Below are 22,794 nucleotides of genomic sequence, written 5' to 3' on the forward strand. Positions count from 1 at the left end.
AGACTTTTGTGTCAGCACAACAATTGGCCTTAAAGTAATCGAGATACAATTACATTTCCTTTTCTTTATTAAACATAAGGCAACTATGGTAGACCATGATAAATATATACGTCACCAGTACTCCTCGGACTCCATGTGAAATGGTTTACACTGATCTAACACATGTGAAAGTGTCAGGGAACAAATCAAATTACATTACTGCACACATTTAAGCCGCATTTCTCCACATTAGGCACGTCTGAACCGGATGGACCGGTCACAGAATCTCCCATACTGCACTAATGATGTTTCATGAAATTATACAATGCTATTCCATAGAGTCTATTGTACATTTGGTCCTTCTCTCAACCAGCACTGATGCGTCAATGGTAGACACACTTTATATAACAGACTGACAACAGCATTCCATAGATGTTCCCATATATTTCTTATTTAAACTGTTTTTCTTTTACAAGACTACTTTGACACAGGTATTGCCTGAGCACATCCGTGCAGATGGCGTTCTCCTGACAAATGTCTGAACTTGGTCGTGGTGGTCTGTGTCGAGGTGTGAAGGGTGGCAATGTCAGGAGACAAACCCACACACACACGTTCATGGCCTGTTGTGTTAATCATGACCTTTGAGCTGCTGCTTTGAACACCAATCTCAGGCTTGACTTTGAGATCACAGTACTATGGATGCATGTGTTCGATCTCAAATCTATAAGCGTATCTATATATATATATATATATATTCTATTTTTGACACCGTACGACACATTTATGGAACTAGCTAGCTTGAAGAAAAGTTCAAAAACGAACTTGATGTAATCGTAACGGCACGCTATTTTGTAAACTAGTGCCTAGTTTGTGGATGTATAAAGGCAACGTGATCCCAATCAAAAAAAAACACTGGATAGAAACCTATAACTGCTAATAACAGACTAACATTGCTCTGGACCAGCTTCGACACATCCATAAACGATGCACATATGAACTTAAATGGTTTGTAATGTATTGTACAATGTTCGACATGCAAAACATGCTTTAAATTAATAAACGTTAAAACATAGAAATGAGTGATATGAGTGAAATAGTGATGGCGTGTCCATTAAGCACATGTTCCTCTACCATGTGATTTTATGTCTTGGTAGTTCACGGGAAAAAAGAAAGCGCAGAATCCCGTCACACACACACAGTTCATTCATCGATTTCCCCAAGGGTCCTCGGTTCATCAACAGATCGCGGTTGTCCTTTCTTGATCCGGATCAGGTGAGAGTCGTGACCTCGGGCTGGGCATAGATTCCTGTTGCAGCCAGGATGTCTTTACAGCTCTCTTGATGTGGAGGGAAACACACGGCACAGAAAATACAACTCAGCGATACGACAGAAAAGATGACAAACACCAAAATCTCATCGCTGCTAAGATAGGTCGGTCCCGAACAGGATCAAGCATATTGGACGAACGCAGATCAGATCTGCATGGGCCGAAACAAAAGTTGTTTGGATTTTGACCCGAGCATGACGCTAAGGGTTATCTATTGGAGGTGATTGTTATATGGTGCAGTAGGGTATGATGTAAAACTGGTGGGGCGGTAGCAAGCAGCTGGTATTTGTGTGGAGGGATCAACAAAAACATAACAATGTTCAATGATCATGCCCCGAAAGGGCAGGATTTAACGGAATACAAATGCATGCATTACCCCCTGCCATCATTAAGGGGGGAATCAATAAAATAAATTGATCCTATAATTACGTCACTGCTTTTTCATTTAATTATACATTTGCATTAAATAAATGACCAAACAAACATTCAGAAGCATCAAAACTAAACTGGACCCCTTCCGGACCCCCCCTCTCCATTCAGCTCCACTTGGTACAGTCCATTGAGGTCTGATCACTCACACCTGTGCATGGTTCACCTCAAAGGAATTAGAAAACATGATGCTGGCAAGATTAAAAAGTAGTAAAGAGAAGGGTATATATTTATAAACCAACAAGTAAAGAAAATGTGAATTAACTAAATAAATAGACATGTCTGATGCATATTAATATAGAGATGTAGCATCCTCGCATATGGGATCATGGAAACCCTCCTATGCTCATCCATCTTGGCCCTGTTGATCAGTCAATAAGCATCTCCTTAGTTGTTGGTCATTATGCACTCTAAATCATCTGTTGTGTTGTACACATCAACACACTGAACACACCGTTCAAAGCAGGGGGGTTGCTGTCTGGGTGGGGTTTGTGTTAGTGGTTGCTAACAGGCAGCCTTACCTAATGTATGTAAGCTCTACTGTTTCAACTCCCTTTGCTGCTACCACAGCTTCTCTGCTGTCAGGCAAGCATTTCCTGTAACTGATAACCATGCAAGTATTCTCAGAGCTGCCTGCATACATCTGTCTTATCCCCTATTTCCTGCCAAAGTGCACGGCTAGCGTATCAGCCATACCCTACATCCTGTGCAATCCAAGAATCAGCCACATCCCTTACGGGCCCAGGTTCTGACAGGCAGTCATAATCCCTTTGAACCTGTCCAGTTTTAAAACAGCTGTAAAGACTGACGGCTTACAGGGTTCTGCATGGTTTACCCAATAATGAAAGATAGATGGAGGCATTACAGAAAGTTTGATGACAGCTTTTATATTTTTTGCAAATACAGATTCACCCATACACAAGGGAGCTTACTTTATACTATACACAGAGATCATTGTTTTTGTCATTAATTCTCACGTTCAGTTTTATATTTTCATATACCCATTCAAGTACATAAATGGGTTAGTAATTACAGTCTTTGCATAGGCTCTTAAATTCTCTGTTGAGTTTTTCCATTGCAAGTGGTTGTTCTCTGTCAGGTTTAGCCCTTCATGGAATCAATAGCCGTTGTTGCATTACATGGCTCCCAGCCTTTTACCAACGCCACCCATCACCCGCCGTCCAATCAGAACACAGCCACCTTCTCACCACACCTACCTGCTGGCGGAGTGTTGTGTGTCTTCGTGTGAAGGCATACCATTAAGATGCAGCGTTTACAACACACTAAACCGCAGTCCTAGTGTGAAGGCTTTTTAGGGAGAAGTTGTAATACTAAAGCATTTTTTTAATGGAGGAGGGAAAAATAAATGCAAGGCTTCGTTTGTGTGTGGATGGATTCTCTGGCATTATATTCAATTTGCCATGTCGGCTGTCAACATCCACCGCTGACTAGACGGAGCTCAACACATCCACAAACACTACGCACACAACACGCACAGCACGCCTGCTGTTCTTGGAGCAGAGTGGAACATTCACAGCTTGGCTGGCAGAGACCAGTTTTCTCTGTATTTTGGTCTTATGTTAATGACAGTCACAAAATAGCATTGATTACTATGTTTACCGTCAAATACGACATATTAGCCCTTTCAACAAAGGGAAGAAATACGATTTTTTCCCCTTTAAAGTCATAAATGCTATCTTACTCTTACTACGCTATGACCTATAGTTTTGCATTGAAAGACGAAATTAGTAAATACAATTTATAATCTATCGAGGAACCTAATCACTTGACCCTTGGCTACCTGATTTGATGATGACATCATTTTGGTAGTACTTACTAGCTCCGTAGTTGTTGGAAAGGGGAGGAGTGGGGGGTAATTAACTTGATTGCAATCACCGCTAGATGCCACTAATTTCTACACACTGCACTTTTAAATATTATGAAGCTAACAAAAAGGCCTCAGTAAATATTTTTCTTACACTACCAGAGCCCCGATGGTACACTACCAGAGCACCACTGGTACACTACCAGAGCACCACTGGCACACTACCAGAGCACCACTGGCACACTACCAGAGCACAACTGGTACACTACCAGAGCACCACTGGCACACTACCAGAGCACCACTGGTACACTACCAGAGCCCCGATGGTACACTACCAGAGCCCCGATGGTACACTTCCAGAGCACCGATAAGATGGTACACTACCAGAGCACCGATAAGATGGTACACTACCAGAGCACCGATAAGATGGTACACTACCAGAGCACAGACGGTACACCAGCAGAGCACCGATACACCGTGGCCGCGCATGCAGTGGTGCGGTTATACATTCAAACGGTGTGCGTGCGACTCACCAGTCCGTATGGTGGGCTCTCCTGGGCAGGAGAAGTCCCCGGAGGTGAGCAGGAAGCAGGTGGCCTCCTTCTTGCCGGGCTTGTCACGTGGGCGGGAGCAGCGCAGAGACCACCTCTCGCTGGGGGACAGCGGCTGGGTCAGGCTGCAGCCCTCCTCCTCCGACAGGGCCACGTTGGCGTCCCCGTTCTGCTTGGAGTCTGGCCGGATCGACAACACACACGCCCGCTGGTGTAAATGTCAAAGCTTTTAGCAAGCAGCCCTCGGCGGCTCCGCAGGAAAAGGGTAGATTACATAACTGAAGGAATGTGTATTGCTGGGATGACATCGAAAGTAACATCGATATCCACATACTGGAGTGACTGGAAGGGGATTTGAAAGGTGACATATTATACCACCAGGTGTGAGTGTGATTAGCCGTTACAAGCCGTTTTGAAAATCTGCCTCTTCTGACGTCACAAGTGGACTACCTAGTGTCTACCTAGATGTGTGCTGGATAGATGGGTCTACCAGTCTACCCAGTGGACTGTAGCAAATGTTGCTCATCTATCTGTCATACATCTGGGTGGACACGCCCACTTGTGATATCAGAAGAGGTAGATTTTCAAGGCGGATTGTAACGGCTAATCACACTCACACCTGGTGGTATAATTTGTCACCTTTAACATGTGACTGAGGATGCTGCGATGCCGTTGTGGCAATACCTTACCCTGTCATTAAAAAACTAGGGATTGATTGCATCAATTATAATCATCGTCATATCAATTAACCTTCCCTCCAACACACAGGCACACACACACACCATGGCATAGTTTGTTATGATTAAATTAGGGGTGGGAAAAAAAAACCATTCTTTGATGCATCGCGATTCTCTCAAGAATGATTTTGTCTCGATGCAGATAAATTAATAATCTGAATAAAAAATAAATAAAATAATAATTTTAATTTGTTCGCCTGCTGCAACATTCTGTTTGCCACAGAGGGATAATTTTAGTAATTTTAAAATGATTTAAGTTATCTTCAGTGTTTATTGGCCAATCAGATTTGTCTTGACACGATTGCGATTCAGCCTACGCATAGCATGCACGCAAACTCACAGCCCGACACAAGAACTCCTTCTAATTCAAGAGCAGCTTTTTCTCTAATGACATAGAAAAGAAAGATTAGAAAGAAAAGAAAACTGAAACCTATTTTTTACATTCTTCCATATTGTGTTGTAATGCAAGCTGCATTGATTATTGCATTGTTCATAGAAAGTCATATTTGTGGCAAAAGCTTTTTCTCTAAGAAAATATTAGATAAGATAATTAATCTGTTGATGTCTTTAATGATCATCACAAAAGTAGGAAGTGATTATCAAACTCTGAGCAGCAAACTCAGATGTATATATATTTTTTTGAAAATCACGCATTGAAATGTACATAAAAAAAATCGTTGCATCAACATGCATCGATAATCGTTTTAGAATCGAATCGTTGAACTCATAATCAGAATCGAATCGAATTGTGAGGTGCCAAGAGATTCCCACCCCTAGTTTAAATTAGAAATAAAGGTTCACCCTCCTATCCCTTTTGAGTGGATTGTATTTGGTTAACATCAGTGTTGGCTGGTTGGTGCACTGGTGATACAGGTGCACGTGAGAAAGGGGTAGAGGCGCCAGACACGCTGTATTCAGCCGATGTGCTTGAATATACTAGAGATATTCTGTTGGGACCATGTAACTGGATAGCAGAGACATTAAACAGATGTTGACTTTTACCTTAGATGAATAAACCTTTTTCTGATCTATGGGTAATTAATGCAGTGATTATCAATACTGGAGCACAGATTGTTCATTTTGGTTGCTAGTAAATAAGCATCAGGGCATATCAACCATGAATAATAAAACATATGAAGCTCATTTAAGACTAACCTCATCAACTAAATACTATTGGAGACAAGCTAGCAGTATGTGACAGCCACCACACAAAATCCTAATAAGTTTTAAGCAAGTCAGTAACTTAAATCATAACGTCAACGTCGGCTTGGGAACAAGAGTGTCGTGCTCCTGCTCTAACCTGAGCGATTCCTGGCGACTATCTCGTCCTTGGCCAGGGGACAGGTGTCGCTCTGGGTGCTGTCTCTGTGGGAGATGCTCTCCGACTTCCCCAGGGACGCAGAGTCCGTGGGGGCCTCCGGGTTGGGGTTGTGCTTCTTCTTCTTCTTGGGCAGCTTCTGCTTGGCCATGGCCAGCGAGTAATACATCCCAAAGTTGTTGACGATGACCGGCACGGGCATGGCGATGGTCAGGACTCCGGCCAGCGCACACAGCGCCCCCACGATCATACCCAGCCAGGTCTTGGGGTACATGTCGCCGTAGCCCAGCGTGGTCATGGTGACAACCGCCCACCAGAAGCTGATGGGGATGTTCTTGAAGTGCGTGTGATTGTGGCCCGTGGGGTCGTCGGGGCTGGCGCCGATGCGCTCGGCGTAGTAGATCATGGTGGCGAAGATGAGCACGCCCAGCGCCAGGAAGATGATGAGCAGCAGGAACTCGTTGACGCTGGCCCTCAGCGTGTGGCCCAGCACACGCAGCCCCACAAAGTGCCGCGTCAGCTTGAAGATGCGCAGGATGCGGACGAAGCGCACCACGCGCAGGAAGCCCAGCACGTCGGTGGCCGGTTTGGAGGACAGGCCCTTCAGGCTCATCTCCAGGTAGAAGGGCAGGATGGCCACAAAGTCGATGATGTTCAGCAGGTTCTTGATGAACAACACCTTGTCCGGGCAGCAGATGATTCGCACCAGAAACTCGAAGGTGAACCACACCACGCAGATGCCCTCCACCACGGTCAGTATAGGCTTGGTCACCATCTCCCACTTCTCCTCCTCCCTGGTGACGTTCCCCACGACCACCAGCTCTGTCCGGGTGTGTATGTCATTGAAGGCTTGGTGGGTCTCCAGGCAGAAGGTGGTGATTGACACCAGGATGAAAAACAGGGAGGCAAACGCGACTCCCTGAAAGAAAGAGGAAGGACAAGTTAATGGGCGCAGATTTACCATGCATAGCCAGGCGCCGCTGTCGTATGGTGTTTTAGCTGTCAGGAGAACAATCGTCCCTTCTGATTGGCCAAAAGCTCTAGAACAAAAGCTGTGATTTCAAGATTAGCGATTATGTCTGTGAGAAAGCTCAACAAGATTCCTCGAGAAAATAGCCCCCGTTTCAAATCAATTACAGCTATGCACACACTCACAGAGTCACGCTGTGAGACTAATGGGATTCCATTAAGTCCAGCCATCGTCTAACCTGCCACTCACTGACAGCAGAGAGCTGGCTACATGGATACAGCTGTGGGCACTGACATATGTTTTGTTAAAGTGGTAAAAAAAGATGCAATTTCAAATGAAAGACCAAAGCAACTAAATATTATAGCCTCTTTGTCAGAAAAGAGATGACAATAATTGAAATTTAATTATCGATGTATTGCCTGACTTTTCCGCCTGGGAGGAATATATTTCTATTTTTTTATTTTGTACATTCAGATAAATAAAAATACCATGAACTCTCAATCAGACACTGCATTTTTGTAATTTTGTGCCACCAATTCCAAGCATACAGCCTAATTCCAACAAACAATAACACAGTTTGGACCTGATTTACTCTGAAAGTAACCAATAGGAAGCCAGGAATCAGGGATGCATACTTACCGCACTTTACTCACTTTTTTTTTAAACGTCCCATCACAAAATGTCCTGTTTCACACATCACATTACAGAAACAATGGTCCATTCAATCTCTTGGGGTAATGAAGGGTTTCCAAATATATAAACAAATCTGAGTGCTACAGGACAGGGGCATGTTGTTAATGCATTCTACAGGAGGTATCCAGGGTTGCTATATCATAACGAATTATCTGAGGGAAACAATCCAAATCATTGGACACAATGGAAACCCTCCCTTGTCTTTATGAGAGTCTGCGTTTTCTACCTCGTAACATTAGTGAATCAATTCTTCCATATGACGGCAGGTGTTGCCGTGCCTTGTAGGCAAGTTGCTTGTGAATCCAACACAAAAGCCACCGCAGTCTGCGTTTGTGTTGACATTCATTTTGTGCAAACTAAAACACAGTCTGTCATTAATGTTCACAATAGTCTGGCTGGATTGTAATGCCGCACCGTGCCCCATCCTCTTCCAGCTGGTTAAATATGTACCTGTGCCATGGGTGCACTTAGCTTCCAGTGTCCTCCGTCCTGCTGCACACAAATCAATCAGTCCTATAGTGTTTGGGTCTACGGTATTGTATGAAAAACTAATAAAGCACGCATGCATGGCTTCAATGCCCATTACACCGGACGCATTGCGGGACAGCTAATCCTCCCCACAATGGGAGCGAGTGAGATATATACACTGTGAAATGACAAGTGATTTAATTCTTTATTCTGCCTAGCCATTAAATGCTATGCTGATAACCCGGGTCCCTCGTGCATTCATATCTTGGGATGTCACTTGCTTTCACCACTGATTATTCATTCAATGGAGTTAATTCATTCATTCAATAGGGATTTAATAAAAGGCTGTCTCTATGGATTTTAGTAAGTCATATTTGATATTAAGTGTTTCTTACGTAGCAAAAAACACAACTATACTCAGGGGTGAAGTGGCAATTGAAACATCCATTGTCAGGCAAGATTATATATACTGGCTGAGGGAAGGTATCTGCACTTAACTAGGGTTGGGCTGAATCCTTTTATTAAAACCGTTGAAACCTCTTCCTGACACATTAGACTATATGGTTTAATCGGAACAAAAACCTCATCTTGTATAATAAAGCAGCAGTGCATCTTATAAAGTCTGTTTCCAATGTACCATGAGCTGCTACACTCTATTCTCTTCTGCTATGCTCTGACCCCTGACTCGCAGCCTATTTCATGTTTTTTCTACGTATACTGCATGTATGCTGATATAGTTTGAGACATAATTTGACCTTACTCATTCCCACTCACCTTACCTGCTTTTTAAGGTTATGGAGAAAGAAAGAATTACGACAACCACTTTATACTGTAGTTCCCTTTCATAATTGTTTATATAGCATTGCACACATATCGACCATAAAGCCATACAGCCATAAAGGTAGGGCAAATTCTGGGGAAGCTGAAAACGGGGAATTGGATCTAGAATTCAATTGAGGATCCAAAGTCAACAAATCAGATTCAACTTATGCCAGAGGTAATTAATTCTGCCTTTATTCTCCAACGCAACAGGAGACACAAGCAACATGCATCCAGCATGTGTGTAAATCGATAACAGAAAGGTATGATAATACCCTGTCATAAAAAAAACGACACTATAGCCCATTTTATTAGTACCAGTGCCCTAAGAATGACAGTGTTTTAATCTGTATTTCCTATGAGTTGCATCGATGTGCGATAGCAGGCCAGTATGTGTGTGTGGCGATCCGTTTCCACTCCCTGCAGGCAAATTGGGCGTGCCATGCGCGCTTGCTTTCAGGAGACGAGGGGAGCAATAGCTGCAAGTTACTCTATAAACAGAGCGCAAGTAGACTCCATCTGAATTGAAGCTCTCTGCTTCATGCCATCGAGTGGAAGAGATCAATAAAAAGCATTTGCCACTCAGCGAATGACTGCGTTTGGGCCTTGCTTTAATCCAAAGTACTCCAGGTCCAGATGTTTAATAACAGGACAATTTAAATTCTAGTCGGCAAACGGCCGGTAAATGCCAGATAACCTATATTATTGATAAGGATGTTGTCTTCATAATAATATATATCCCTACTCTCAACCATTACAATTTGTCTTTGGCTCCATGCGGGGTGTTTCCAGTACAGCATATATTGCTTCTGCCCATTATATTAAGAGCTCCTGTACCCAGTGGGCCTATGAAGACCAGAGTAAGAGACTTCTGGACCCTGGCCCCATCCTTACAAGAGTCCCTCCCTCCGCGTTCCATGGCGACGGTTGCCCTGAGCATCACAAAACCCACTGTGTGCCCACCTGGGAACTGTTGCTCTGTGTGTAGGCTAATTAAGTTCGACTATGCAGCCGAGATACAGAGTAGCCACATGCTGCCAAACAGTGGAAAATTGGCACAGGCTGTGACGAATTTACAACGTTTACCGTGTGCATTGGTAGGATATAACTGCAGATAACTGCCGATAATAAATGCGCGATGCAGATATGTTTTTCAAATCCAAGTTGCATTCTATTCTGAGAATAAAAAAGAAAAGGTTGTGAATTTAAATGTTTGAAGATATATCTAGGATACATGCAAATCACTACCGTGAATATGCAGTTACAACACCCATTCCTGCCCTTTAAATTAATGGACAGTTCTAGACAAATAAACTAAAAGTCTAATTTCCATGAAGGCTTCGTTTTAAATGTAGATTGTATTAATTTATATTAATACCAATACAAATACTAGTAGTATTTTTTTATATTCCAAGGTGTTTTTAGGCTGCATCTATCAGACACAAGCATGATGCAAAGACACAGACACACATGAACCAAAATACAAAACGTCTGCACGCACGCATACACACACACACACACACACACACACACACACACACACACACACACACACACACACGTAAACACACACACCCAATCCCCCCCCCACACACACAAACACACAAAACACACATAGAAACACACACATTTTCATTATGTTCAACTGATCCACAATTTCCTAGCCTGGAGCTCCTCAGACAACGAAGACGGACATGCAGCTGGGGCCAGATAATGAGGGCGGTCCAGGCAGACAAACAAGTATTTTGAGGAGTGAATCATATGAACACCACACGTGTCTAGCGGCGCCGGCGCTTAGTGCTAACCCTGTAGGACAGCTCATCACAACAGGCCCCTGCCTGACACGCTCCATTAGAAGAGGCACGCTCATCACCAGCAGCTCTGCGTCCCCCCTTTACATCCTTTCCTTCCTGTCCTCCTGTGAGCTGCCTTGTGGCAACAGGTTGCAGAACAAACACACTAATAAGGAACACGAGATGCAGGTCTTTTTTCAAGCCATGAACCGGTTGATCAGAAAATGCCTGAAAAAAGCATGTACATGTAAAAGCATCAAGTGATACTTTTTTTGGACTCACGATGTGTCTCTCTATATATACAGATCTACATGTTACAGCACACGGCTCAACACAAGGCTGAGCCAACTGCAATGGCAGTAAAGAAAGAAAAAAAAAAGATCGATATTTATAGATTTATAGATGGCTTGAGAGAGATGGAGAGATTTATAACTGAACATATTCAAATTCAACATCTTTAGAATTAAACTAAGGAAGGCCCATTTCTGACTGAATGAAGTATGTCCGCATTTTTTATGCAGGTTGACATATGAATATATTACCCACAAAGACCACTTGCTATTCTACAGTTGTTAAAACGGCTATAAATACCACTTGATTTGGGAAATGAATATTTAATCTTCATCCAAAGAACTCAATATGATTCTGTTCCATAATCCCTGCATATGCGATGCAACTGTTATTTCACCCTACCAAGGCAATACATCTTGAAGATTTAGTGCCACTTATCAGACTTCTGTGTGCACAATGAACGTTGACTGAAGGTTCGGATGACATGCTCACATTCTGTAAACGCTACTGTAGGAAACGCCTGCGCAGCCCGATAAAAAGGAGGATCCCCAAACTACAACTGTGCTGTCTTTGTGTGTGTCTGTGTGTGTGTGAGGGGGGTGGTCCCAGTGGTATTTTGTCTATCAACATGCCAAATGATTTACACCAGACCTAAACAAACTGGCTTATCTGCACACTATCCTCTCCAAAGGCACCACTGAGAGAAAGGGGGAAGCCAACCAAAACTAAATTATACTTTGCATTTGTACTTTGTAAAGTGCTATTAAGATTTATACTTGGCTTCTGAAATCTTAAACCCGATGCCTAATAAAAATAATACCATGGCACTGAATGACCTGGCTGGATCTGTCTAATCGCTTAGGGTTCACATCTTCCAGTTTTCTTACTGCTTGGCTGAAAGTGTTCCCTGCATGTGAAGCCAGCATGTGTCACCCTGTCTGTGGGGTTGTGTGTCTACGTGTCTCTCTGCCGTTAACCCCAGGGACCCTGAACCGTCTGTGTGCTTGTTTCTGGACACCAGGGGTAAGTGTTACATCAGGTTTACTGTTTAGTTATGGAACCATCAAACACCGCCACCGTATTGTCACAACACTGAAACAGTTCACAGAATAACTTTTTCCGGGAAATGGTCATTTATAATCGCCTCACATTCAGGGCGGTCTCCAAATTTTCCCGTATATATTATGCGTCACTGCTAAGTCCCTGCTAAGCAACTCAATAAACTTTCAGGCAATAAACCACTATGCAAGCCTGAAGGAAGAATTTGAAACGTGTGGGAGAAGGCTTCAAGATCATCTCCTGTACTCCCCATTTTGGGTCTGTCTTAGCTATTGCAGCAGGTCATGCATGAGAAGATATGTAAAATGTGCAATGTACTATGCAAACTGCAATATACAGAATTGTAACAATATAATTTAGGCTAATAATGTATAATTACCTGAGCCCATTGAAAAACAATTGCAAATATGTACTTTCTTGGCTATAATTTGTTACTTTTTTAAGATTTAAGTTGATATTCTTTTTTAACATGTCTTGTCAAAGCACGTTATTCTTTTTAAATATTTTTTTTATGTCTTCTTGCAGTGTGGGCCTGAACCCAAACATTTGAATCCCATGAAAATAATAATCGTTGTGTTTTTGTTACCCTCAAATTTGTATCTAGTCTTAATATCTACATCGGCAGCAGGTCCGCTTTCATGGAGGCCGCCATGTTTCACCGCCATGCTTCTACAGTGGCTCAGAATGGAAAAAGGGGTCTACAGAGCATTCACCATGGCGTTATACTATAAGTGTCCAAGAAGCTTAACCCTCACTCGGAAGCGAACATCAACTAACAACTGCTGCATAGATGGCGCTCCACCCACACATCCACACACACCGTGGCGTTATATATAAGTGTATAAATTTATATATTTAAGTAAAATGTACCTCGGTGCGATCAAAATTAAAATGTATTAATCTTTAATAAATGTTCCAATAAAAAGCAAAGATAGCAAGGTAGTAAAATCGCATCAATGATCAACTGCCAGCGCATGCCTACTCACCTAACATGATAGGATACATACAAGAGATGAAGTGGAAGGTGCTTTAATGCCTGCAGAGGGTCAGCGGGTGCCCAAGCAGTCTGTATACCAACCACCGTTCCAGCAGACTCCCTAGAGGGGACACATGTCAGGGGCCAACCATCTATTGAGAAGGCGTGCAAAGATGGCAGGACCCAAGCCAGGCAGCTGGGGAGGCATGGCCAGAAAACAGCAGCAGCTGAGCAGCTGTCCGATCACAGTCATCTCCTCCAGCTGTGGACCGTCCCCTACAGCTGCTTCTGATAAAGACAGAGCGGTTCCCCACACAGAGCGGAACAAGTCACCGGTTCCGTGAACTATTAAAGTAAAAGTATTTAATTCCATACACGCCACGGCGGTGTGTTTGTGTGTGTGTGTGTGTGTGTGTGTGTGTGTGTGTGTGTGTGTGTGTGTGTGTGTGTGTGTGTGTGTGGGCGTGTGTATGTCTGCGTGTGCGTGAGTGTGTGTCCAATGGAAGCTTCTCCGACAGCCATATTGTAACGCCAAGGTGAGCGGATGTGAGGAGTTCCGGTTGTCATCACCATGGGGAGAACAAAATCGAAAGATCCTCATATTATTCAATACCAAAGACAATTGAAGTCACACAGCTGAAAATAGACGGCTTATCTGGTTAAAGCAAATTAGCAAAAACGATAGATTTGATTGATCAAGTGTGGTTAGAAAAACTGAATTGTCTTAAAAGCCAATCTACACTCCACATCAGTGGAGTGGGATGTGAGTGTACCTGACTGTTTCTGTTACAATACTTGTCATACACATAACCACTACTACCGTCTCGGTTTATGTTTTCAGAAATACTGACTTGTTCTCAAAATCCCAGCTCTGATACAGATCCTAAAATACCATTAAAGCAGTTATGTTGCTTGAGTGGAAAGGCTTGGTATGAATGTGAATTATGGGTGATGGGAGAGAGTTGTACATTTAATCAAGCCGCACTCTAATGCATCTGTTGCTCTCACAGCAAGAGGCACCCTTTTCTTCTCCGCAAACATTGAAGGCTAAGGCACAACAAACAAACATAATTACATAGGATTAGAACCCCTCCCCACCCCTTAGTCTCAAATAAACACACCTACACACACACATACACACACGCACACAGACACACACCCTCCATAGTCCATTGTCTCTAGAGGGATCGGTAGGTGACAACGAAACACTGGGCCTAAAGACGTTCTATGTATAGAAACTGGCAAAGGAGGAGAGGGCTAGCAGACTGGAAAGATTCACAGTCTTTTTCACAATGAGTCACCAACAAATACAGACGGAGAAATGTTGGCAGCAGTGGGCCGTTATGATATTCTTTTTATGAAAAAAATTGTGCCTTATGCATGTTACCTCTTTTTGGAGTGTGTAAAACAGGCCATTGGCGTAATCATTTAAGCTCTTGTTGCGATCCAAGATATTATTTTTAACTAACCAGCATGGCATGTCTGGCTCAGCTCTAAAGTGGTAGTGTAAACAGTGAGGCGGTTCTTCTGTTTACACTGCCCCTGTGCTATCACTATCATTGCTTCTCTGGATGCGTGCACATACTGTATATTGGCTATTCTGATAAACACGTTTAAAAAAGGGTTGACTTTTTGTAATAACTTCTGTGTTAGATAACCGTTTACTTTGCATTTTTTCTAAAGTTGGAACATTGTGGTGAGACAGGTGTCATTTGGACATGCCAAATATAATGGATTTGGAGTTTCCATATGATTTCTTTATTATTATTTCGTCTTGGTTGCATACAATGCAACACCAACGATAATGCAGCTACAGACCTTACAAAAACAAGCATTACAATCTGAGCTTGGACTTATCCACGTATTTGTCTATATTACTTTATGCTGTAATAGGACTCTGAGATGTACGCTATATCTGATTACATAGCAAGAGCTCCAATTAGTTTTTAACTTTGTGAATGAATCGAAGTGGTACAATACCATTGCCCAAGTACGTGTTACACTCCCTGATCTGAAAGCATTTCCAGACCTATGGGATTATGGAAAACCACTGCCTTTAGTGGTAGCTCCCCTTACACTGGAAGACTACAGTCTTTGTTGATATTGTAGCGGATCTGGCGTGTAAATGATGGACATCCGCTTTTAAGAATCACATTACGTGAGATGGACTTAAAGGTTCTTGGAAAATAAAAAGGCCATAAAGGTAACATGAGTCTCTGAAAAGGCACTCTGCAGTCTTTCAGGGTGCACATATTGAACACACATACATAGGTGAATGAGAGGAGCGTGGGGTCAGGACTTTAGAGTCAGATAGTATAGTATTTTAACCTTTTTTACTTCATGCCATCTTTCTATATTCTTTGTCCATTCCACCGTGAGCCAAGGTAACAAAATTTTGTTTAATATGTGCACTGGTGCACTTATTGAATGACAATAAAACAAGTATAAGTCTAAGCTTATTAACCATGACCACAAGGCCATTATATTTCATATGTTTAGCTCTTTCTTATGTCTGCTGTATTTTTGCAGCTGCCATCACTACAAGCTAATTAGGAGCTAATTAGGCGCTTATTGATCATTGAGAGAGACATATTTTTTACCGACACACTTGAAAGCTATTCACTGCCATTTGCCAGCCAACTGCTAATGTCATTCAATTGCCTAACTGTGCTTTCAGATTTACCTCCATGAGCATCCCGCCCTCCTGCTTCGTTGCACAGCCATTTGCTGCAAACCACTTTTGAATGCTTTTTGCTCGCAATTATTCTCTCAGAGGAAAACACTCAAGATGCATGTGTGACTAGAGATGGTTGTCATCCTTACACCATGTTTAAACATATGTTTTAGTGGGCCACCAACACCTTTAAAAGGTGCAATTTGTAAGATTGTTTGTTTTAAAACATGTGCTACATTTTAAAGGTATTATGAGAAACATTACTTAATTCAAATATTTAAAAACGACTAACTTGTGTACTAAAATATCACAAATGTTTCTAACAAACCTGTTAGGGAGTTTTGGTGCCAGTATTTGTGTGAAAAAAGCCTGCGATAGTTTCCACCAATATATATACACATAGAAAGTCTGTTGAACCTGTATTATATAGTCTATGAGCGTTAAAACCACATCACAGCATCAGTCACTTTTTATCCATTGGGAAAATTTTGAAACGTACGGAGCCCCGGAGGTGAGATAGAGAATTTCTTCTTTATTTTTTTTCGTGCACTAAAAGTACTTAGTTTAGATAGTTTAGAAAATTTAGATAGTTTAGATTTAGATAATTTCAGTCACTCCCATGCCCATCCTCTGCCGTAGAATAAATTTAAAGAATACCCTAATAATTTCCTTACAAATGATTTATTTGTAATTTATTACCTTCCAAAAGCAGTTGTCCAATCCAACCCAATGCTGAGCATGGAAGTGACGTCATTTTTTTGAGTCCTCAAAGGTTTTATAGAATTCTGGTCGCATAAAATAAGAATATCAATGGCACAAATTTGTATTTTGGTGCCACGACTTCACCTCCGGGGCTTTGTAGAAACGTGAGACATCTCCGGATTCATTTAGTTTTATTTAGGCTATTGTTTAAGTAAGGGTAAATTTTATTCCGCCTATTTAGTAGACATATTGCGAGAAGTGCTGCTGCCCGAAGTCTCAAACGTACACACCACTAGACACACAGGACAAGTGAGCACGTCTTTAGTTCCACAGGTCTGATTGCTGTAAATCCAGGTGTTAATATCTGTTGAATATCCGATATAATTTTACCTTAAAAAGCGAATTCACTCTCAGGAATTGCTTACCACACATTGTTGGCGATATGCTGCCCCCTATTTGTTTGGAGTGGGGACGACTTATTCGACAAAATCTTACAGATTACACCATTTACATGAGTATAACATATCTCCAGTGGCGGTTTTAGGCACGGGCGAAGCGGGCAGCCGTGCGGGGCAGCCTTACTTCATGACACATGGGGGGCGGCGCGGCACTTAAAAAAAATAACATCTGTGCCGCGAGGCAGTTTTCTATTATCTATCACATCACTGTGTGGGAAATTGGCATATTGGCGCCCCCTCCGGCTGCAGGCACCCCTGCTTGCTGAGAAGGTGCCGTGCGCAGAAGCTGTGTGAGGAGGAGAAAGGGGAGGGGGGTGAGGGGGGCAGTTCACCTCTGCGTCTCCCAAATGGAACGGACAAGGGGGGGAACGGGGGATCCACTGTTAGGGTGGATTGAAATCCTTATTGAAGCCTGCAGGGTTATGTGATAAACATATGGAGGAAAACTATCGCTGAGCTGCCCTGCCCCAACATTGCATGAGACGTTAAACTCAGCTAGAATCGCCGTCCACCATCATCCAAAATTTGACATCAACAGAAACTATAGATAGTTAATGTGACAATCACATTATTAAAAATAGACTTTTAAACTATTCATTAAAAATATAATTTTTTTTGGGACCATGCTTTTGCAAGCAGTTTGCCACCCCACCTGCCCATATGGACGGCACGTGCCTCGTATAGGCAAGGCAAGGCAACTTTTTTTATATAGCACTTTTCATACACAAGGCAGACTCAAAGTGCTTCACCTATAAACATTGTCATACAATAAAATAAAATAATAGATAAGTAAAAGAAAACATATGCAAAGAAATTAGTAAAATAGAAAGTGCAATGTATTTAAGATAAGATCAACAGTCTCTCTGGTACCCACGTTGGGACTCCAACCCGACCTAAAGGAATTTGGTACCCACGTTGGGACTCCAACCCAACCTAAAGGAACTTGGTCCTTTCTCTGGGACTCCAACACGGATTCTAGTCAATTTCTATTCTAGGACTCAAATTATATTCTAGGACTCTATTCTAGGACTCTAACCCAGATTCTAGGACTCTAACCCAGACACACGTCGGGACTCAATAGAGTAAAGAGTAATACTCTAATGGAATGAATTGGCTAAAGTCACACACCTCGAATTTCGTGCAATCGGGAAATATAAGTTTGTCTTTCACTCATATGGGGGGGGGGGGGGGGTCTCGCCCGCGGTGTAATTAAATGTAGAACCGCCACTGCATCTGTCCTTGAAGTGAATGTATTAGTCTTTATTGTACCTTGTTGCTTCTGAATGTGCATATGTGACACTAGCGTGTAAAAAGATAATAAAAATAAAGTAGAGCTACTTTAAAATGTATGATACCGAGATGACTCGTGCCACGCTTTAAAATCAGCTGTTGAAGTGGCTCGCATCACGCTCGCTATTTTATGGCGCCAACTGAAATTGACCTAGCAAAAGGTATCCTGAATTGTTATACGTTAAATGGACATACTTAAATGTACATTTTAGTTAAGTTTATAGAAAACAATGCTACTACTAGTCAACTTACCCTGGCAGCCCTGGATGAGTATGGATCCTCAAATAGGGCCCATATCTTGGGTTGCCAAACTTGGCAGCAGCCCCTCGACCTGTCCGGACAGTCCTCGATGCCGAAACGTCTCGGCATTTCTCTGTCGTCGTCGGTTTCTTCGGGATCAGGGGGCTCAAAGGTATCAAGGGCCTCTTCCGCGTCTCTGTGCTGGCGGTAAGTCATCCAGCAACACGGCTCCACGTCGGTCTCGTCTATTCCCCAAAACGCCAGTTCCTCCTCGAAAAGAGGTCCGCATACATCAGCGGGGCAATGGAGTTTCCCAGTCCGGTAGTAGTTCAACACATAGGCGAAGATACCAGGGTGCCTGTCGAAAAACAACTCGCTGGTGCTCGTCGGCGCCGAGTCTGTGTCTGAAGCCATCGGTTTATCTGCCGGGTCCGCCAGCCATGCCAGGCGAGTTCCCGGCAGGGTCCTGAGGGTGCTCTTGTAGGTCTCGTGTCGCGTGCCACCAACATTGATTATTATTTTGTCTGAGTCTTCCCCTCTCGACATCTCCTCCTTTAGACATGATTTAGACGGAGGCTTGTTACCTGACTTGCGTCCTCGGTAAGACGACACACACACGGAGCTGATCATTTAGATGGAGGGACTTTTTGATTTTCTTCCCTTGGTTATTGACAGATCTCTCCGCGTGGAAAATGCAATAAAATGAATGGTGAACCCACCTTTTATGCCGACCAAAATCCTTGTACTTGCTGGTGGGGATCATTTATTAAAAAGAATACTTGTTAAACTGACTTGTTAGCCCGAGTGAAAAGAAGGCGCGACTGTAAAAACCACCTGTTACAATAAAACTCCGCGTAAAACGGTTCCAGCACGATGGCGCACAAAAAATAAGTAATGTCCTCTAGTGTGTTGCTTTGATGAAGGAAATTGTCTACGTCAAAACACATCAAGACTACGAAAGACTAATAGGCTCCTGCTTAGATGATAAACAAAAAGGCCGGAGGATACTACTGAGGTAACTGAATCCTACCCCGTAGTCCATCAGGGATGAGAGGGAGATAGATTACCAGTGTGCACCTTTTCTCGCCAAAATATTATCCAAAATGTGTTTCTTTTAATCCACGCGAAAAAATATAATAAACATTTTGAACGTTTTTACTTAAAATGACCCATTGATTTAAATTGCGTTGCTTAATCAGACACCGACTGCATTCTATAATTGTCAAAGGGTCGACTCGAGGGATGTAGGGTTCTCTCCTTCAGAGAATCTGTTGCTTCTCAACAAGTATCCTCCCTCAACGACACACACCAGGCAACACAGCCGCTGTCTACAGCTTAACCCTATGGTGGCCGACCCGTCTTATACTGGTGTTTTATTGAAAGGCTCATTCTAAATATGGCTATTGACCAATTATTGACCCTGGAAATGTATGAAGCTATATAAAACAGGTGTTATACGGGTTTGGCTTGGGCATATCGAGATATTTTAAAAACATTACCACTGTTATAACATATTTTCGTCGGTGTGGGTAATTATAATTGTCTGTTACAGTTGAACTAAACGTGATGGGGAAGATAGTCTAGGTGTACCATGATTTGTATGCATCATTTTTTTATATGATGCATATTAATTCATTAATTCGTTAATTTATACACAATTCATTTTAAGCTAAGTTATTGATTTGCAGGCATTCTACAATACATTTCAATACACATGATGGGCACACTACCTAACATCCTTATCAGTGTGAGGCAAACTGGTTTTCAACTAAAGACCGCCATCTAGTGGAATTGTTACTTTCTATTTGACAGCTCCACGGATGTGTCTTAAATATACCTTGTTATAATTTGTCTCCAGGTGCTGTATGATGTAATTACGGGATTTCCATGGCAGATTTAATTCATCACGTAAAATATAACTAATTGGCCTAACTAATCTACATATGGAATGTTAAAAGGTGTGGTGGAATATGAAACTAACAACATCTTAAATTGTGTTGGTTTTATTAGGATAATCAAAGCAGAAAATACACATTGAAAAGAATAAGAAGTGTCATCAACAGTCCTACCATTGCTGAAACATTAGGCCTACATGTGTGGTTCATTTAAAGGCCCTTCAACTAGTCTACTTCCTCAATGGTGGGGCCCTTTGAACTGGCTCCCTCCTGTCCCCCACAGCTGCCTCCTGCTGAGGCTCCCCCCTGGTACAGATTTGAAACGACAGGGTTGCACACTTTCTCCAGTTCCTTCTGCTGGTGCTGGTACTCTTCCTTCTCGGCCAGCTGGTTGTTCTCTAGCCAGGAGATTGTCTGGTTGCACTTTTCGATGACCTTCTTTCTGTCCTCCTCGCTTATCTTCCCTTTCAGGTTCTCGTCCTCCACGCTGCTCCTCATGCTGTAGGCATAGGACTCCAGGCCGTTCTTGGCTGTTACTTTCTCTCTCTGAACGTCGTCCTCTGCCTTGTACTTATCTGCGTCCTGAACCATCCGCTCGATCTCCTCTTTGCTCAGGCGGCCCTTATCGTTCGTGATGGTGATCTTGTTCTCTTTTCCGGTGCTTTTGTCCACCGCAGATACGTTCAGAATACCGTTGGCGTCAATGTCAAAGGTCACCTCCACCTGAGGCACCCCCCTCGGGGCGGGGGGGATGCCAGTCAGGTCAAACTTCCCGAGGAGGTTGTTGTCTTTAGTCATGGCCCTCTCGCCCTCATACACCTGGACCAGAACCCCCGGCTGGTTGTCAGAGTACGTGGAGAAGACCTGGGTCTGCTTGGTGGGGATGGTGGTGTTACGCTTGATGAGAGTGGCCATAACCCCACCGGCGGTCTCTATGCCCAGGGACAGGGGAGCCACGTCGAGCAGGAGCAAGTCCTGGACATTTCCCGAAGTGTCCCCCATGAGGATAGCCGCCTGGACCGCGGCCCCATAGGCCACGGCCTCATCCGGGTTGATGCTCTTGTTCAGTTCTCTGCCGTTGAAGAAATCCTGCAAGAGCTTCTGGATCTTGGGGATTCTGGTGGAGCCGCCGACAAGGACAATTTCCTGGATCTGCCCCTTTTCTAGCTTGGCGTCTCGCAGGGATTTCTCCACCGGATCCAGTGTTCCCCTGAAGAGCTCAGAGTTGAGCTCCTCAAAGCGGGCCCTTGTAATGGAGGTGTAAAAGTCAATGCCTTCAAAGAGAGAGTCGATTTCGATGCTTGCCTGCGAGCTAGAGGACAAGGTTCTCTTGGCTCTCTCACATGCTGTACGAAGCCGTCTCACCGCTCTCTTATTTTGGCTGATGTCCTTCTTGTGTTTTCTCTTGAATTCTTCGACAAAGTGTTGCACCATGCGGTTGTCAAAGTCCTCCCCGCCCAGATGCGTGTCTCCTGCCGTGGACTTTACCTCGAAGATGCCATCCTCAATGGTGAGGACAGAGACGTCGAAGGTACCTCCACCCAGGTCAAAGATTAGGACATTTCTCTCTTCTTTTTTGGCTTTGTCAAGACCATAGGCGATGGCCGCTGCTGTCGGCTCATTGATGATCCGTAGCACATTCAGGCCTGAAATAACCCCGGCATCCTTGGTAGCTTGCCTCTGGGAGTCATTAAAGTAAGCTGGGACAGTGATGACTGCATTAGACACCCGTTGCCCCAAGTAGGCCTCAGCTATCTCCTTCATTTTGACCAGAACCATAGAGGAGATCTCTTCTGGGAAGAAATCCTTGGTCTCTCCCTTGTACTCCACCTGGACTTTGGGCTTTCCGTTATCGCTGATGACCTTGAAAGGCCACAGCTTCATGTCAGCCTGCACAATTTGGTCATCAAACTTTCTACCAATTAAGCGCTTGGCATCGAAGATTGTGTTCGCAGGGTTCATGGCCACCTGGTTTTTCGCAGCATCTCCAATGAGCCTCTCTGAATCGTTGAAAGCCACATAGCTTGGTGTTGTCCGGTTTCCCTGGTCATTTGCGATAATCTCCACTTTGCCATGCTGGAATACACCCACACAGGAGTAGGTGGTGCCCAAATCAATGCCTATTGATATTCCCTTTGCTGAAGACATCTTGGTTATTTTGGTTTTGTGCCTGGGGAAATTATTAAAATGTCAGTGTTAATATAAATCTTTGATGATGACGCCATCAATTTATTTATACTTAAAAACATCAAATGTTATGCTGTATCTGTCTGATTTTTTTATACAGTATGTATATATCG

The 22,794-nt window shown here is 43.2% G+C and overlaps 2 protein-coding genes across 2 annotated transcripts; both read right to left on the reverse strand.

The window, feature by feature from the left end:
- Positions 1–1,232: 1,232 nt before the first annotated feature.
- Positions 1,233–19,613, reverse strand: kcnc4 (potassium voltage-gated channel, Shaw-related subfamily, member 4). The gene is made up of 4 exons (XM_079741385.1): positions 18,612–19,613; positions 6,149–7,085; positions 4,094–4,291; positions 1,233–1,313 (listed from the first exon to the last, which is right to left on the reverse strand). The coding sequence occupies exons 1-4, from the start codon at positions 19,227–19,229 to the stop codon at positions 1,306–1,308; spliced, it is 1,761 nt and encodes a 586-aa protein (XP_079597511.1). The 5' UTR covers positions 19,230–19,613; the 3' UTR covers positions 1,233–1,305.
- A 1,106-nt stretch (positions 19,614–20,719) lies between these two features.
- Positions 20,720–22,642, reverse strand: hspa1b (heat shock protein family A (Hsp70) member 1B; the record flags this gene model as incomplete). The annotated part of the gene is made up of 1 exon (XM_079742478.1): positions 20,720–22,642. One exon carries the CDS (start codon positions 22,640–22,642, stop codon positions 20,720–20,722), a length of 1,923 nt encoding a protein of 640 aa, XP_079598604.1.
- Between the last annotated feature and the right edge of the window lie 152 nt (positions 22,643–22,794).

Source organism: Pollachius pollachius, assembly GCF_949987615.1.
Source record: "Pollachius pollachius genome assembly, chromosome: 8".
Classification (NCBI taxonomy): Eukaryota; Metazoa; Chordata; class Actinopteri; order Gadiformes; family Gadidae; genus Pollachius; species Pollachius pollachius.

Coding starts and splice junctions, on each gene's coding strand:
- kcnc4 (XM_079741385.1), bottom strand. CDS start 19,229: ATGATCAGCTCCGTGTGTGTGTCGTCTTACCGAGGACGCAAGTCAGGT. Junction 7,086..18,611: donor ACTCATCCAGGGCTGCCAGG/GTAAGTTGACTA, acceptor TCTTTCTTTCAG/GGAGTCGCGTTTGCCTCCCT. Junction 4,292..6,148: donor AGTCGCCAGGAATCGCTCAG/GTTAGAGCAGGA, acceptor CGATCCGGCCAG/ACTCCAAGCAGAACGGGGAC.